This window comes from Anas acuta, chromosome Z (genome assembly GCF_963932015.1).
Source record: "Anas acuta chromosome Z, bAnaAcu1.1, whole genome shotgun sequence".
Classification (NCBI taxonomy): Eukaryota; Metazoa; Chordata; class Aves; order Anseriformes; family Anatidae; genus Anas; species Anas acuta.
In genome coordinates, this window is record NC_089017.1 from 63,309,650 (window position 1) to 63,327,260 (window position 17,611).

Genomic DNA, 17,611 nt, shown 5'->3' on the forward strand with positions numbered 1-17,611 from the left:
TTCTCTTAGGTCCCATTGATCTTTCATCATTTTAAGTTCAAGTAACCTCTGTAGATGGGGGAAAAAGTAAGTTCCTATAGAAAGAATAAAATAAAGTCCTCAGGTTCACATTTGATCTGGAAAGCCTTTTTTTTTTTTTTTTTTTTTTTTTTTACACTGACTCAGAGCTATCAGTGTCTTCTGATTGTGAATTTCAGTTGTCATGCAGTAGGTGAGTTAAGATGTCCCCACATTTGTCACAAGTCGCTCATGTTCATTTTACAAATATTTTAAGTTTTTAGCTGTTGATTGTATGGGCATTTTTTACATGGAAACAATGGGGTATGACACAATATCTACATCTGAATGTATCCTAATCCATTTGGTTCTCGCCATCCTCCTGTATCCCTTTTAGTCTTGTGTAAAACTTTGTTATCTGAGATCACAGTCTGATACCATGTACTTGTGGGCATTTTGTGAGGCATTTGTTTCCTGTTTGTTTTTCTTTGGGAGTGGGGGTGGTTCGTTTGGTTTGGTTTAGCTTCAGGCAGTGAGAAAATTGCATGTTACTAGTTTGGTTTCCACCCTGTCCCTTTGTAGTCTTGGAGCTGTAGTCTCTGTTTGGTCATGAATAAGGGGAGGTCCCACTTCAGCACCTTGGGCTAATAAAATGGCTGGTTTTCCATGTGTGCTAAGCAGCCAGATTCGTCTGACCTCTAGCACAAAGGCACTTTATTTTTTTTGTAGTCCTGAGATTTCACAACTGTTCGCTGGATGAATTGCCTGTCCTGTAGCAATGGCCACAATTTAAAACATCTATGCCTTTTTTTTTTTTTTTAAAGCTGTTCATTATCTGGTAATGATAAAGTCAGCAGGCATTATTACCTTCTATTGTTTCTCCAGTATGTAAAAGCTTAGTAAATCTTTAAGCTTTCTCTGGCTGCTCTGATACTTTGATTTTTTTCAAGCCTTTTCCACACTGGTGTCTTTTCTTCCAAGTAGGTTTTCTGTTATTATACTCTAAGTAAATATCCTAAAGTATGCAGTTCTTGCCAAGCTAAAAAGCAGCTTCAGTTGCTGCTCTTCAGTTTCTCTGTAGACCTTTTCACAGGTAAAACCAGAAGGCATTAACAGTATCCACAGGTAGCCAGGTTGCTAGTTAGTGTGTTATTGTCACTTACAGCGAGACAGCGATGATGACGACCGAAGCAGTGATCGGGAAGATGGACCTCTAGAAGAGCAGATAGAGCGTTTGCAGGAGAAAGTTGAGTCAGCTCAGAGTGAGCAGAAGAATCTCTTCCTTGTTATATTCCAGGTAATGACGGGCAAGGTCTCATCCCACTTCTAAGGTTACTGAATTTATACGCTTTTGGTGTCACTTGTATCTTAGACATACTGTCGGGATGAGGAAAAGGGAATAGGAAAACAGGTTGATGGGCTTAATGTGGTTTAGAGTCGATCCAGATCATCCCACAGCAAAGACTGCTGCTGAGCAGAATCTGTTTAGTTTCACGTGCACAGGAGCAGAATTCTGCTAGTATATAGTTTCCTGAACAACCAGAAGGTAAGTTGGTTTTGTGTGCTAATTAAGCGTCTCCCAAGCAAAATGATTACTCTCATGTTGCTGCTCAAAGTTTCTGTCCCTAAGATACCCTTAGTTGAAGTTAGAACCTGCTTTCATTTGATGAGATGAAATAAGTATTACTTTTTTTCCTCTCTTGAAGCGTTTCATTATGTTGTTAACTGAGCACTTAGTGCGCTGTGAAACCGGTGGAATCGATGTATTTACACCTTGGTACAAGAGCTGTATAGAGAGGTTGCAGCAGATCTTCCTACAAGTAAGTTCCATTTCTCGGTTTGGAAGGGTGTGGGCAGGCGCATGCTGGGTTGAAAAGCTTTTGTGGCTGGAGAGCGGAGCACTCCGTTAGAGCAGTAGGTGGCAGCATGATATCTCTGCAGGCTACTGCAGGGCTTGGCCATAACTTTCTGGTTCTGGCCGCTTCTTTGCCACATGCTGGTGGAAGGACTGGATCTTGCAAAGTAGATTCTGAGCTATGACTGTGAAATTAGCTGAGCTACTTTTGACTGTGCTTATCGTAAGGGCAAAGCTCTGAGCAAACAAGAATACTAAAATAGAAGTCTCTTAAATACGTGGATGAAAATACTGCAAAATTCCGTTTACTAAGATGCATAAATATATCAGAAATTCAAACAGGAATTCTTGGCACTGTATTAAATCAGGTAACAAGCACAGATGAAATGATGAAGGCTACAGTAATGAAAAAATTGTAGCAGTGTGAGCAGGACATATATCAAAAGATGGGTGACTGCAAGGGAGTGTCAGCGTAATTCTCCCACGGGCTGAACCCTTCCCTGGCCATAGATGTGACTTCAGAGCACGGCAAATAACTTGAATCTCTGAAGATATTTCCGCAGTTGCCTCTGGACATGGCATACTGCATGCAATTCAGTGTTCGGGAGTGGAAAGCCACAGAGAGCATGGTGCTTCTTGAAACAGGTTATCAGTGTGTGCTTTCTTTTCTTTGTGCAGTCAGTGGTAGTTCTGCATCGTGCCTTTCTTATCAGCGGCTAATGTCTCATGGAAATGAGATGCGCTCGGCAATTTGGATGAAAATACTTGACCTGTGATTCTTAAATGTATTGACTTCTCTTCCTGTTCTTATATAAAGATAAATAAAAAACAAAACTTTTTTTTTTTTATCTGCCAGCATCACCAGATAATCCAGCAGTACATGGTGACCCTGGAGAACCTCCTGTTTACAGCTGAACTGGACCACCACATACTGGCTGTGTTTCAGCAGTTCTGTGCTCTGCAGGCCTGAGGAGTATTCGTGGGCAGAGTGGCAGAGTCTTGTCTGCAGGACTTTAATGAATTAATTTTTTTTTTTATGCGAAACATGGGGATGAAAAACTTTTTGACTAAAACTGGCTTTCATGTGCTCCTACATAAAACAATACAGTACTCTAACCTACAGCAAACTGTGTAAGCATCATAAGCCTTACTAGATACGATTCATAGGGGATTGACATAAAGTAAAATACAAATTCTTTTAATCTGTCTTTTAATTTGGTTTGACTCTTGACTTCATGCTAGCATTTTTCCCCCCCTCTTTGTTTATATGAAAAGGAAAACCAGGCAAAAACTACTATAGGATTTGTTACCTCTGCCTGGCCCTTAAATCAAAGGAATTGCAAAAATGTGAAACAATTTGTAGTGTTTTGTGAGTGTGAAGGGGAATGCGCTTTCTCAGTGAACAGTGTGGTAAGTTCTCTAGGATGGCACAGGAAAAAGTGTCTTAATTTTGGGCACGTGAAACATTGAGATAAGCTTTCAAAGTAGGATACAGCATACAGATTTATTATCAAGCCAGCTAGATTTTCAGAGTTTGAAAGAACATGGTTGTAATACAATTGAAATATGTTTTTTAAATGTATTGTCTGGTGTCTTATTCCAGTAGCTATAAACAATCAGTAGAGGAACTTCATGTACGTCTTCTGAAAAATGCAATCCTTTTTGCAGTAGGGTCAAAGAACCATGAACTGCTCCTGGCAGTCGTCTCCACTGGTAGTAGGCAGAGACAGTCAGCAACACTCGGAGTGGGACGGATTTTCTACTGCTGTACTGCTCACCTCACGGAGGTGTAGGGGCCTCCAGCCCCACAGTGGAGAGGGAAGGGCAGTGTCCAGCTTGTTCCTTAACTCCAGCCTGTAGCTAGCTGGGCTGCACCTGCAGGGATCCCAGAAGCCCTTCTGGTACTGGCTGCAGATAAACCAAGTGCCCTCGCCTTACCTGGCTTAGTGACAACTGCTTCGTGGTGGCTGTATCTGCTGCCCTTCCCTTGCTTCAAAGCGTGGCAACAGCATGTGGCTCCCATGTCTTCAGAAAGCGTTTTAATGCTAAACTGATACCTTATAGGAGAGTTAGACTGGGGAAACACAACCTGAAAATAGAGTAGCCTTAGTTTTGAGTTATGCAAATGATTTACTTATATAAATGCCAAATCAGCAGTCTGTTTTACGGTAAGCAGTGACGAATGGCAAAGACACTGCCTTAGGTGCTCAGGTCTGTACTGTGCAGCGTACTTCCAAGCCGTTTATGGTCTCTTTATTTTGCTGGTGAATGTTTAAAGAATTTTGTACCTAGTGCTACTCAGTTCAAGCTCAAAAGTGATGAATTTTGGGTAATTTTGTTCCTTGTTGAAGTTTTGTTCAAATTTTTTTTCAGTGTTATGCCTAGTAATGCATTTCATCCCAACATTAATGAGTTGACCTCCTAATCAAGTGAGGAGGGTTAAAAAAAAAAATTACATTTTTTACTTTGAGTGTTGATTTAAGCTTGTATGTGGCCTGTAGCAATTGGATATATCTCATAGATTAAATCTGTTACTTCTGCTTTGTCTGCTTCCCCTCTCTGATTTGACTGACCCCTCCCTTTTAGAGTATACTGTTAAGTGTTACAAATTTGCTTTATGCAAGGGTTTTGTCAGTTGTGCACAGACTTCTGCTTCAGACCTTTCTGTTAATGTTCTTGAGTAATCAAATAGCCTTTTTTTGAAGAAACATTTAGCATTGTAGAGAGTTTAATTGATTTTTTTTTCCACTGTCTCAGATCAGTGAGGAATTCTGATATTAACCAGTGGTGGGGATCTAACTGACTGTGATGTGATTTCTGTAAAAGCGATGATGCGGTTAAAACTTGCAAACCTGTAACTTCCTCTCAGCCTCGGCAAATAATGGTGCTCAGGATCCAGTCGCAAACACCTGTGTGCGGACAGCGTAATCCTGTGATTTAGAACCAAATAGCAATGTCTTTCACAACTGGTTGAACTTCCCATGTGTGCATGGGCTTTGATTACATCCCTGCAGTCTGTGGGAAGCCCTGTACTCCCGGTCGGTCTGGTGGCACACGGCTGGGTGGACTGGACTGGGAAACCGGTTGGATCTCTGGGAGAAAGAAGGAATGACACGCTTGTACCTAAAAGCGATACGGGCAGCTAGCTGCAGGAACTTGGAGCTGCCGCAGTACAGGGGTTGGCAGATAGCATAAAGATGCTGTAGAACTGTGGCGTGCTTGGAAAAAATCCACAATTAAAAGATGAAAATAAATGAAGGCACAGCAGCTTGCTACGGGGAGTGTTTGTCCGAGCTGTTTTTGGGGGGTGGCGCTGAAGCAGCGCAGCCATCAGAGGGTTGTACTGCGCTAGGTGCGGCCAGGTTTGGACCCGTTTCCCCTGTGCCACGGCTGCCAGTCCGCACAGCCAAGGGGTGGCGTGCGTGCTGCCCGCTGGCACAGACGCCTTCCGCTCCTTGCCACCAGACAGCCAGGGGCTGGTAGCACTCCCAGCCCTCTGCCCGGCCATGTTCTGGGGCTGCGCTGCCTTAGCAGCTTCCCCGAGGCCTGCCCCGTGTCAGTGTGGTGGACAAAGGGCAGGGCTGACCGGAGGTGGCTCCCTGTCTGCAGCGATTTCCATGCGCATTCCTCGGCAGCAGGAAGGGCAGAGGAAAGTTGGAAAAGGGAGGAGGGCGCGCTGGGACCGAGTTGTCCCCCTGTGCACACCGAGAGCAGGCAGGTACGTTCAGTCAGTGCGGCAGGGGAACGCTGCTCCCGGCCTCGCTCAGCACCAGGAGAGGGAGTTGCCAGGAATTACTCACACCTCCCTCCAAAATGGAGGTGAGCGCAGGGAGCCATCTTGCGCTGCCTGGGCCAAGCAGGGAACAGCAGCAGAGGAGGGCTGCTCGCTGCCAGAAGGGTGCTGCCCTCGCAGCCCCTCACAGCGGGCTGCTTTCTGTGGGGAATGCTCCTTCCCCCCAAAAAACACCCTTGCTGCAGGCAGAGGGCTCCAGCTCCCCATGAAGGAGAGGAGGCTGCCTCCTGCTGTGCTAACTGCACCAGCCATGTTAGTTCTCAGTGTGCTTAGAAAGGACAAGGACGAGGACCAGGGTACTGTAACCCGTGGGGAAAGGCATCTCCCACCTTCACTTACAGATACCCGTGCCCTGCTGCCCATGACGGGTCTTAGTAACTGGAAACCAGCTGGGGGAAGTTTTCTACCTTTAATTTCATCAGAATAGCGTAATGATGCCAACTTATCTTTCACCAGCAAGGGAACAATTTCTTGAACTGTTACAAATGTGCATCTTCCACCCCAAGACATGCCCAGAAAGCCCACCCTTACTGTTCTGTAGTTTCTCACAAAGAAACATTCTTCACCCAAGTTGTCCATGCTTTGGTCATAATTAGTTTATTTGACTTTAATACAAAATACAATTAAAAAGATACTTAAATTAGAAAAAAAAAAATTACATCTTCTCATAAGTTAATTCATGGCCACATACAGTACATGTCTTTTTGTATGTATCTTCATCAATGTTTTCTTCTGGTCCGTATTCATGCTCGTGGATGCTAGCTGCTCTCTTCCACAAACTGTTCCTCACTGCACGGCGGAGCTCTGAGGAGAAAGTTGAGAGGATTTTTTTGAGAGGGTGAAGCGTTAGTGAATAAAACTCAAGCCACCCACCTTTTGAGGCCTACCCTTGACAACTTGCTTTCGGCCTGTCTGACATAAATTTGTTCTTGCAATACTCGTTTGTAGGAACAAGTTTTGATTTGCCTCGCAGTCAGCTTCGCCTTGTTCACAGGGTTTTAAAGGACAGGAAATACAATGACAAAATTTCCCAGCAGGTTTTCCACCTGGAGTAAGCATGTATTGCCTCATACATGCTGCCCTTCAAAGCTATCCAGAAGGGCTGGCTGGAAGGAGGAGGCAAGCATGAAGCACCTCATTGTTTTACATGACTAAGAAGAAGCACTTCTCATTCAGGTCACAGTATTCGTCCTAAATGACTCTGCATTCTCCCAGCTCTACGCCCAGTAGCAAGTTGCCTATCCAGCAGCTGCAGTGAAGTCAGCGCCCCGCGGTCGAGCCTGACATACTACTTTCTGCATGTTGCAAGTGGGTGGCAGGAATACTAAGCAGCAGAGGGTAGTAACATTTCCAGCCAAGTCATTTAGGCTGCAAACGCCGTCATGTTAAGGCCTGTCCTTGCCCTGAACTCCATCATCCCTGCCACAGTCTGCTGCAATCCCTCCTGTTTGCTCAGCCCTCTGTGCTGCCTCCTCCAGACAATGCCAGCGCGGCCAGCCCGAGCCCTTTGGCTCCGAGTGTGAGCCCCGCACAGGCAGCACCGCGCCGACGCCATGGCAAGCCTCAGCTCTTGCTAAGAAACAGACGCGCAGGCTCTTAAAATGACCGGCGTGTCTGAGCTGAAAGCCTTTTTTTGTAGTTTCACCTACCCGCTGAATACTCTCCTAAATATTAATTTCTTAGGAAAAATACGGATGAAAACCAGTAAAACTCTGAGCTGGAACATTGTGAACAGTGGGAAAAGGCGTTTTCTGCCTTCATTTACAGTTATCCCACTGCACATGTATGATTTCTGAATTATAACCCACTGACAAAAAAAACCTGCTTTCTTCAAGTCAGAAAGAGTAACAAAGACAATCCCAGGCATAATCTAGGTCATACCAAAGAATTTTTAAAACGCTGTAATGGACTTTTATACATCATTTCTGTCACTTGCAGCATTTCCACATGACAAGAGGCAAACTCAGTTTGTAAGGGACCTCAGATCTCTAGTCCCACCCTCTGCTCCGAAGAGTTAGCTAGCCACGAGGTCAGACCGGACTGCTCCAGGCTTACTCACACAGGTCATGCAGAGCCTCCATTTTGTCACACCGAATGCTAACCACTTTGATCGGATACAGAAATAACCTGACGCGGAATTGGACGTTCCTTTAAGTATAGCATTATGCAAGTCTAAGCATTTACCTTTAACCTTCTTATCAAACTTCTTCTGTTTTATCTTCTCTCGGCTGTCACGGCGGAGTTCCTTTGCTTCTTGCAATGATTCTTCACTACCCCAGACTTCAAGAGAACGCTTGATTACCTACAGGATGGACACAAATGTGTTTCTTTTTTCCCCTGAAACGATAAAAATAAACTATTCTAACTCACAGGCACAATTTCCCCCTATACATATGCAAACTAAGTCAAGCCTACCACCAAGAATCCTGTCTCTGCCTCCTATCTCTTCGCCTTTGAACTGCAAATGTGAGCATTCCTTCCACACCGACAGATAGCTTAGGAGATTTGTTTTAGCACCAGCTAGATTAACTTCCTTAAACCAAACCCCCGCTCTGAATTTGTGCACATTCAAGCAAAGCAGCAGCATTCCTGAGAAAAGGAGGGAACGGGAAATTACAGCCTTGTAAAATCGACTTGCTGCTCTCGCTCCCAGGGCAGAGCTGCAGACCCGGGGCCGTGAGCCACAAAGGGCCACAGGCAGCAGCAGCTGCCCCATGCCTTTCAGGTCAGCACTGAAAGGCCATTAACTTTTACGGCCCGTACTTGTGCAAACAGCGGTACCGAGATCTTGGTCCATAAATGTCTTTAAAAGGCCTTAAAACACGGACATTTTCATGAATTTGGCCCATACCTCGCTACTTCGACCATAAAGAAAATTTACACAAGCCAAACTTAATATACCTGGCTTTATCAAAATGACTCAGTAATCAGGACTGAAGTGATAAATTGTGGTCATCGAAGTCACACAAAGGTAAAAAAAAAAAAAAAAAAAAAAAAAAAGAAAGAGTCTGAAATACTCCAACGGTTTCTATACCTGCAGCTTTAAATAAAGTTTCATGTCACCCCACCGAGGGTTGTGAGGGTTTTTCTTCACAATAAATCTGAGCACTGGCTCCCTCTTGTCTAAGTCACAGTCTTTGAGAAGATACTCTTCTTTGGCTTCTGTCCTTGTTATAAGCTTATGCTTATCTTCAGCATCTCTGGAAGACGTAAAACAATCATGAAAAAGCTACACGTAAAAACTACTTATCAGTTTCTTGAAAACTACTTATCAGTCTCTAAGTCCCCATCCCATCCCCAAGCATTCCTGAAATACCAGCAGCCTTCATCCTCTCAATTTTTAATGTATGCAATTAATTTTGAATTCGAACACTCTAGCTAAACTCTGATACAGGTTTACTGGAATTATGTTAGAAAACCCTCCAATTTGAGCGAATATAAACTGTTTCTTTGTTTCTCTGGAAGGGCTTTTTTGTTTTTTATTTATTTTCTTACACTAGGAATAACTGAAACTTGGGAGATTATGAGTAGCTTTAGGCTATTCACCTAACCCAGATGTAACTCAGAGGACAAAAGTACAAGCCTGACACATGGTCAAGAGAAAAAGAATGTGTAATGTGAGACAGGTCAGATCACCTGAGACAGAATATACACACTCCATATGCTGCTAGATCCCAGAAAGAGATTAGCACACAGAACTCGTTTCTAAATGCAATTCAGCAAGCATCGGGAAAGAGTCAAATAAAGACCTTAAAATGCTGCAGTTTCAGCCAGACAGATGAAAAACTGTCTTAACCGCAGCGGCACTCACCAATTAATGGAAAAAAAATTTACAAAATCCTGACTTAAGGACAACTTAAAACTGCTTCATCTGGAACAGTTTGCCAAGCAGGAAGTGCCAGCAACCGTCATCAAGGAAGTAGTGCTGTAAATACAGCTTTACCAAATCTCAAAGTTCATAGTAAAGGCTATTGCACCACCGACTCCTTCAACATTCGGCTGCGAGAGCCACTAGTCCAAAGGGTAACTGCCTTCAAGTCCCCAGGCCCTCTCCTCCCGTGCCTTTTTCCACCCCCGAAGAGGCAGCACTTGGTCCCTGGAGGCGATGAGCTGCCTGTGGCTTACGCAGGCACTCTGCCACTCCACGTGGTTACCTGGGAAGCTCCCCGAACGCACTCGCAGCCATCTTTTCTCCTGCTCCATCCCCTCTCCCACCCGTCCCTACGCTCAGAGGGGTGGGCTGCCTCATCGCCCGGCACTGCCCGGCCATGCCGGCGGCCTCCCGAGCATGCCCCCTGCCTCAAGGCAGAGCAGGGGGCCGCCTCCCTGCACACCCCGCGGGCTCTGCTCTCGGGCTGCCATTTGCAGGCCGACCTCTAACTTCTGGCTACCCAAAGTTGCTTCACTGCGACAGGGAATTCTCTCCCAGGACCTGCCCCGTGTTATAAAGCAGACACTGCGTTATGCATCCGAGTTAGTTATTTAAACAGTGCCCTCCACCAGGCATGAATTTGCATGCCGACAGGCTCGCTAGCCACTCCCAGACATTGTTTCTAGAACATTACACAAACCTCTACTTAGGTCCTGCATCCAACACAGGCTCATGAGGTGACGCTGCCATTTTTCACTTTCATAATGGAAAATACAGAGGACATCAGTCAACTTCCTCTTACTTTTTCAGTAAGTCTAAAGTTACTGAGAAACCTCTCTGCTGACGGCTTTTTAATTAAGGGCTAATTAACCAAATTACAGCTAGCAATCTTTACACAAAATAAAGCTTCCCTCTCCTGATTATCTGTAATACCTGCAATTATCACAAGTTGCCCAATCAAAGTGCTGCATAAGGTAGGAATCCATGAATTCTTTGCCACAGTCTCCACAGATGAGATAGTCAAATTCTAGCACAGGTGCTAATGGAAAGAAAGATTTTTTTTTTAAAAGGAACTACCACCAGGTTGAACACAAACATATGGAATTGGTATCACAAGCAACTTTACTAAAATTTACATTTGGTTTTATACTATTCATTACAGGCTCGTTTAATTCCTCTGTTAAAGTTTTCCCGAAAGATACAGTAAAAATTCAGAACCATCATCATGCAATCCCATCTTTGCTGATAGATTTCATTTTTTTTTTTAATGGAAGGTTCACTGCATTTAGTATCGGATTTCAACAGTCGAGAGCACACATTTGTTTCAACTTAACAATTGCTAAGCGAGAAAGAAAATTCCCCCGCATTTCCCCATGAGGTGCTTTATATCCCCTCCTACCGCTTCCTCCCTTCCGGCCCTCAAAGCACGTCCTGATATGCAGGAGACATGCGGGCAGGGACGGGAGAAACCAGAGAAGGGGATGGCGGCAGGGGAGGGTGGCTCGAGCAGGAAGCAGTACAGGAGCCGCACTGGCATTACAATCCAACTCAGCTCTGCTCCAGTTTTCTTCCTAGCTCGGCCACACCTGCCTCTCCCAAAAAGAGCTCAACGGAGGCCTGGGGCAGTTGGCAAGGCTCTTGCGCATTCCAGCTGGCAGAAATGGAGGTGGATGGCCAGAGAGCTGCTAGGAGTGGAATGGGGATGGAGCTCCACTACAATCCTCTCCCCAAGCCCTCTCAGCACTGCTCCAAGCCCAGGCTCATCCCAGTGCCGGCCATCACTCCTGGCCGCATCCTCGCCGGGTAGAGATCACCTCCAGCGTCATCGCCATCTGCTTTATGCTCCATGTGACACCCTGAAACACTGATTCAGGTACCCGCAGCTAGAAGGAACGCTCGTTTGAACAGTAACATTAAAAAAAAAAATCCTAGCAGAAAATTAGTGGTTTTATACAGTTTTGTAAGCTGAAGAGCAGTAGCGGTGAAGAGCATTAATAATACCTGAAATAGAAAATTAATTCTTGACATGCAACATCATACATTTTTAATAGTGTTTGCATTTATAGCCGATTGAATCTAGCAAAGCCGACATTTTATCCCAATTCAGTCTCGCTAGCGACAGTGGGGCGGGCGCTTCAGCACTTCGCATAGCCATGCTCTTACATCACGTTTCGTAATTTAAAGCAGTACTCCCGAACATAAAGGCATTTTATTAGGACAATGACGTTATGAATTATACAGCAAAAACGACCCCAGTGCAAAGGCATCCCAGATCTACTTTTTTTAAAAAAAAAAAAAGAAAAAAAAAAGAATAGAAAAGCATAAGCCTCTCGAAAGCAGTAAAGGCTGCTAGCCGTTTATACTCTTAACGAAATCCGGTGGTGATTTCTAACAAAGAGATACACTGCACCAACGGCCCTGCAGTTGATTCAGAGCAGAACAAAGCAAGACAAAGACATTCCCAGAGAAGAAAGTGGATCTATTTTTGGATTCCTACTTCTCCATTTGCTTTTTGGAGAGGGAATATCACGAGGCAATATGTCGAAATCCTCCACCGAACGATCAGCAACTTGGCGTCAACGTTTTATAACGATAAAAGCTGACACTGCAGCAGCGCCCAGATCGCGGCATAAAGGCTAGCGAAAAACCTCGAAATTCCCCCAGACCGACGGAACCGCGCGAATTTAGGCTTAAATAGGTCTTACAAACCCGAAATCCCGAAAGAAATCACGGAAATAGCGTTTACCGGGGGCTGGGAAAAAAGCCGCTAAGCCCAAGGGCACACGCGGCGTCCCACTTCCGCGGCTTAAAATTCTTCCTTTTTCATCGCGTCTCGCTCGCTCGCGAGCCGCCCGAATACCGATGGATGCAGGCGCGCCAGAAATCGCGCTAATCCAGCGAGACGCGTTGGGGGAAGAAAAGGAGGAGGGAGGGGAAAGGGGTGGGGGGAAGAGGGTGGGAAATGGAGGGAAAGGAAAAAAAAAATGGGGGAGAAAAAAAAAAAAAAAAAAAAAAAAAGCTGCCGAACCCGCCCTGCTCGCTCAGCCCGACCCGGCTCAGTGTCGCCCCCGCGCCTTCCTGCCCGCCCCCGCCAGCTCCACGCACGCGGCGCCGCCTGCTCCTCCCGGCGCCCCGGCCACCTCTTTCCTGCGCCGCTCCCTCCAGCCATTATTACCGGGGGGACGCACGATCCTGGCGGCGGCGCTGCCGCGCTCTTCCTCCTCCTTCTCCTCCTCCTCCTCCTCCTCCAGGAAGAAGCCCCCTCCCGTGTCCACGACCTTGGCGGGGGCCCGCACCCGCACGCCGCCTGCGGAAGACAAACGGGGGAGGGAAGAAGGGAGGAAGGGAAGGGAAGGGAGGGAGGGGAGAGAAGGGGAGGGGAGGGAGGGAGGCGCCGCGTTACGCGCCCGCGCACCGGGGCCGGCCCCGCGCCGCCGCCGCCGCCGACAGGGGGCGAGCGCGGGCGCGCGCCCTCCCCCCGCGGCGCGAGGCGGGGGGCCCGCGGCGAGAGCGCGCGCGCGCGCACAGAGCCCCCCCCTTTCCCTCCCCTCCCCCCCCCACCCTCACCCCACACGCGTGGTAGCGAAGAGGGGGGGAAGGGAAAAAGGAGAGGGAAGGAGAAGGGGGGGGGGGGGGGAGAGGCGCGCGCGCGCGCCGCCGCCCCTCCCCCCCCCCACCTCACTAACGGCCGCGCGCGCGCTGCCCCCCCCCCCCCCTCCCCTCCCCCCCCCTCCACCTCACCTCACCAACCGCCCCCGCCGCCTCGCGCCCAACGGCTGGCGGCCCCCCCCCTCCCCTTATCCCCTCAGGACCCCCCCCAGCCCCCCGCCTCGCCTCACGAGGCGCCCCCCCAGCCCCGCTCCCCAGCCCCAGCCCCGCTCCCAGCCCCGTCTCCTCCATCCGACCTGCGGCAGGGTAGGGCCGTGCCGCCAGCCGCGCCTGCCGCAGTGCCAGCGCCCGCTGCCGGTTCCGCTCCATCTTGGCCAGCGCCGCCGCCGACAAGGGCGGCCGCTTCTCCTTCTCCTTCTCTTTCTCCTCCTCCTCCTTCTCTGCTCTCACTGCCGCGGCCATGGCGGCCGTGCTGCGGGCGCCGCGCTCCCCCCCGGCTCCGCCAGCGCCGGGCTCGCCCTTCCCCTCGCCCAGCCGCCGCCGCACTGCGCCTGCGCACAGAGGGAGGCAGGGAGGGGAGCCCCCCGCCCGCCTTCTGCGCAGGCGCGCGGCGCGCGGCCCCGCCCACGCGGGCGCCCCCTCCCCCCCCTCCCCTCCCCTCCCCTCCCCAGCCCCGTCCCGCCGCCGTGCGGGGGGTGCCGGGAAACGGGAGGGGGAGGGGAGGGAGGGGTGGGTGGGTTGGGGAGGGGGGGTCTGCGTGGCGCCGGGATATGGGGGGGTGCAGGGGGGTATGGGGGGGGAGGGGAGGGGAAGGGGGCTCCGCTGGGGAAGGGGGAGGGGGAGGGGAGAGGCGGGAAGCGGGCGGTGGGGGAGGGGAGCGCATGACCCTGCGATTTCCCCGCGCGCGCCTTTTCGAGGGCTTTCTGCACCCCCCCCCCCCATCCCATCCTCCCCTCAGCACACACCTCACGCCACCCCTCCCCTCCCTTCCCCTCCCCTTCAGCACCCCCCCACCCCCCCCACCCGGCATTATTGAGCAATACGGTGTGAGTTTAAAATTAACAAAATAAAAATGAAATAAAAATAAAATAATGAAATGAGCGGAACGATGGGAGCCGGGCGGAAGGCGCCGCGCAGCCCGGCTAATGACCCTTTTGTCCTCAGAGCACCACACGGGGCCTCGCCCCGCTCCCAAGATGGAGGGCGGCGCTGCCCCGGCCCGCGCCGTGACGGGGCGGGAGGCCTGACGGGCCTCAGCCCTGGCCGCGGCCTTTTCTTGCCTCAAAATCCGAAAACTGACCGAAAACCCCACCAAAAATTAAAAAATGCCATTTCTCTCCCACCCACACCCACAAAACCCCCAAAAATAGCCCCCACCGCGCTCCATTTTCCTCCCCCAGCACGTTCCTACAGCCACCACCCCACCACGCTTCCCCCAAAAAAGAATAAAATAAAAATAATTAAAAAAATCACAAAGCCCACCACGCTTTCTGTCCTGATATCCCCCCACCTCACACTTTCCTCAAAAAAAAAAAAAAAAAAAAAAGGATGGTTTATTACCGCGGCCGCCGGCAGCGCGGGTGACCTACAGCGGTCACGGCGATCGGTACCTCATTTTGTTCATTCTTTTCATTTTTTTCCCTCTTTTTTGTGTTCTTTTTTCGGCTCCTAGCGCTTCCCCCGGCGGCTGTGCGCGGCCCAGCAGCCCAAGGCGAAGGAGCCGCGGCGGGGCCCCGCCGCCCCGGTTATGGACGCGGCGCCCGCACCAAGGGCTTTGTCATGCAAATGCCGCCCATACACAGCCACCCCGAGGGGCAGCGGCCCCGGGGCTGCCCGCAGCCCGGCCCCGTCCTTCAGGAGCCGGCAGCGGGGCCACCAGCCCCGAGCTTTGCTCCCTTGGCCGCGGGCCGAGCCGCGGTGACCTTACAGCGCGGCGCCCTCCTCCCCACCCCCCCACCCCCCCCCTCACACAGCTCCCTTGGGGCTCGCTGCCCCCAAATCCCCCCCAAAAAAGCCGCCCCCAACCCCTGCCCGCCTGCCCTGCCCCGGTCTCCCCGCGGTAATTATCATCTCCTGGGTAATTACCTGCACGCACCGTGCCCCTGCCGCCCCGCCAGCGCCGGGTGCCCGCGGCCCCCTCACGTGGGCCCGCTGCTAGTGTCGGCGGCAGCCGGCAGAGTGTGCTGCAAACGCTGCGAAAAGGACGCCCTGCTCCTGGGAAACGACACGTTATATATATATATTTATATATATATATTTATATATTTATATTTAAACGCGGAGCGAGGCGTTTCAGCCGGCCCAGCTGCTCGCCCCGGCGGCAGGGAGTTCCCCCCGTCCCCCCCCCCCCATCGGTGCTCCCCGTGCCACAAATTGCCCTCACGCATTTTTGGTAACCTTCAGGGTTTTAATCCTCAAGCCCTCCGCTCCCACCGAGGTTTCTGACAAAGTTGGGAAAGTGCCGCAGTGCACATGGCCAGATGCGCCTGGCAGCCAGGCAGCCGGGGCTAGCAGGAGGCATTTTGGGCGATGAAAAGCACAGGGAGCGGGGCTGGCCTGCAGGGAAAGAGCCTGAGGGACGGTGTGGGGCGAGCACACACTCCTCCAGTCTCACTCCTTTAGGCTTTCCTAAAGATGGACCTGCAAAGAGACCAGCAAACACGCCACAAGGCATTGACATGAAAGTTGCTTGAAGCCCGGTGTTTACTGGGTGGCTTGGAAGTTGAACTGTTTGCTTGGGAAACAAGCACGTGCGCTTGGGTGCCTTTCATTTTCCCCCCCTTCACTCTGTGGGAGGAGAAATTCAGGGAGAAGTTAACTTCTGAGTTGTGCCTGGGGGTTGGCAAATGGTTCGATACGAGCCACACATCAAAACTGCGTTAAAATGTGAAGTGTGGGACCATGCAAAAAAAAAAGGGGGGGGGGGGGCTTCAAGGGTAGAAGGATATTGTTATTATGCAACCAAATCAGAATTAGGATTAATAGGAAATTAGAACATGTAAACAAAAGCAAATTCAGAGGCAAGGCACTTAAGCAAACTAAGCCATGGGCCACAGCGGCTCATGCAATGCAGCTAGTGCTTGATTAAGGGGAACTGTTTCAGAAGCATATGCTACATGTTTTTTCTTAGTTTTTCATTTCTTCTTTTCTTTTTCTCAGGGTCAGTCTGGCTAGGCAGTCAGAACAGACTATTCTCCCCAACTCTGCTTCCTCCCAGAATGAATCAAATGCAACGCTTCTAATTTTCCTGGCTGGGAAAAGGCAGTAGGACAGATAGCGACACATTCGCAAGGGTTTGCAGACTGTCTTGTATGCACTCTTTTAGTCATGTGTTAGTACTCATGATATTAAACATGCACAGCCTAATGGGTGCACAGGATTTAATCATAATTATAACCATGTTTTAGAGAGTTTTTTCAGGTGCTGTGTGCCAAGCAATTCTTGGTATTACTTGGCCGCTGGTAGCCAATAGCAGCCATCATTAATCAGCAAGTGCAGACATGCATTAATTCATACCCATGGTGAATAGCATCAGTGAGTAGCTGAGTGTGGGGAGCCAGCAAACCGGTGGCTTGACAGCTCATCATTCCCTTGGAGAAAAGGGTAGGGAGCAAGATAGGAATGTCTGCTGACAATACAAAGCTTTTTTAAGTTAGCAAGAATGAGGGTCATCTGTAAAGAATTGTGGGTGGCTAGGCAGCAAGAAAAGATTAAACTCAGGGTAGATGAATGTAACGTGATGCGTTTGGGGAAGCCTAGTCCTAAGTTTGCATAAATGACGGCGATATCTGAATTGGTTGCAGCCATAATTATATATATATATATATATATATATATATATTTTCAATATATATAGTTATATTTATGCTGCCCCACAAATCCATGATGAGCTTGCACCGTGAGCGCCGTATCCAGTTGTATTTCCTGCTTTTCAGAAAGGATAAACTGGAAATGGGTGATAAACTATTTGGCATTGCCTCCCTTGAAAACAAAACAAAACAAAAAAAAAACAACAATCGAGTAGGCTTGTACTCTTCACCCAGACAAGAAATTACCTGGAAAGGATAAGCCTGAGGCCTACCACATCCTAGGTGATTATGAGGGGATGGATGGCCATTGACTTTTGGAGCACACACCATCAGATTTGTGGTGGTAGGCTCTACACAAACCTGAGGAGGTTGTTCATTCCTCCCGCAGTGCCTCTCTGCATGACTGTGCGCTGCACAGAAGGTGTTTCTCTGGCGCCTGGGGCAGATGGGCCAAGTATTTGGAAGAGGGCTGTGCTTATCATAGTGAATGAACACCCCCTCAGGCTCCGGAAATCCCCTGAGCTGAAAATAGTTGGAGGCTGTGGGAGTGTTGCAGAGGAGGTATCATGTATTTGCCTCATTTCTCCTCTTCCCTCAGTGTTTGCCCATGCCCAGTGGTGGAAATGGGGCCGATGGATTCATTATCCAAGACAGCAAGCCTCTTCCTTATAGTCACT

The 17,611-nt window shown here is 49.2% G+C and overlaps 2 protein-coding genes across 3 annotated transcripts in view; one reads left to right on the plus strand and one right to left on the minus strand.

Annotated features, from left to right (window-relative positions):
- The window catches only part of NCBP1 (nuclear cap binding protein subunit 1), a 30,891-nt gene extending 26,498 nt beyond the window's left edge, over positions 1 to 4,393 (plus strand). The window contains exons 21-23 of the mRNA XM_068667198.1: positions 1,163 to 1,294; positions 1,704 to 1,817; positions 2,709 to 4,393. Of these exons, the coding sequence (XP_068523299.1) occupies positions 1,163 to 1,294; positions 1,704 to 1,817; positions 2,709 to 2,822 (360 nt within the window). The 3' untranslated portion in view covers positions 2,823 to 4,393. The remainder of the gene's footprint in view (positions 1 to 1,162; positions 1,295 to 1,703; positions 1,818 to 2,708) is intronic.
- Positions 4,394 to 6,216: 1,823 nt separating this feature from the next.
- Positions 6,217 to 15,345, minus strand: XPA (XPA, DNA damage recognition and repair factor). Of its 2 annotated transcripts, XM_068667201.1 has the most exons (7): positions 15,211 to 15,345; positions 13,422 to 13,676; positions 12,692 to 12,823; positions 10,450 to 10,555; positions 8,680 to 8,845; positions 7,830 to 7,947; positions 6,217 to 6,449 (listed from the first exon to the last, which is right to left on the minus strand). In XM_068667201.1, exons 2-7 carry the CDS (start codon positions 13,585 to 13,587, stop codon positions 6,301 to 6,303), a joined length of 837 nt encoding a protein of 278 aa, XP_068523302.1. In that variant the 5' UTR covers positions 13,588 to 13,676; positions 15,211 to 15,345; the 3' UTR covers positions 6,217 to 6,300. The 2 variants fall into 2 exon arrangements, 1 of the variants encoding a protein (XP_068523302.1); XR_011091220.1 differs by lacking the exon at positions 15,211 to 15,345 and having other exon boundaries at positions 6,418 to 6,449; positions 7,830 to 7,982; positions 13,422 to 14,467.
- Between the last annotated feature and the right edge of the window lie 2,266 nt (positions 15,346 to 17,611).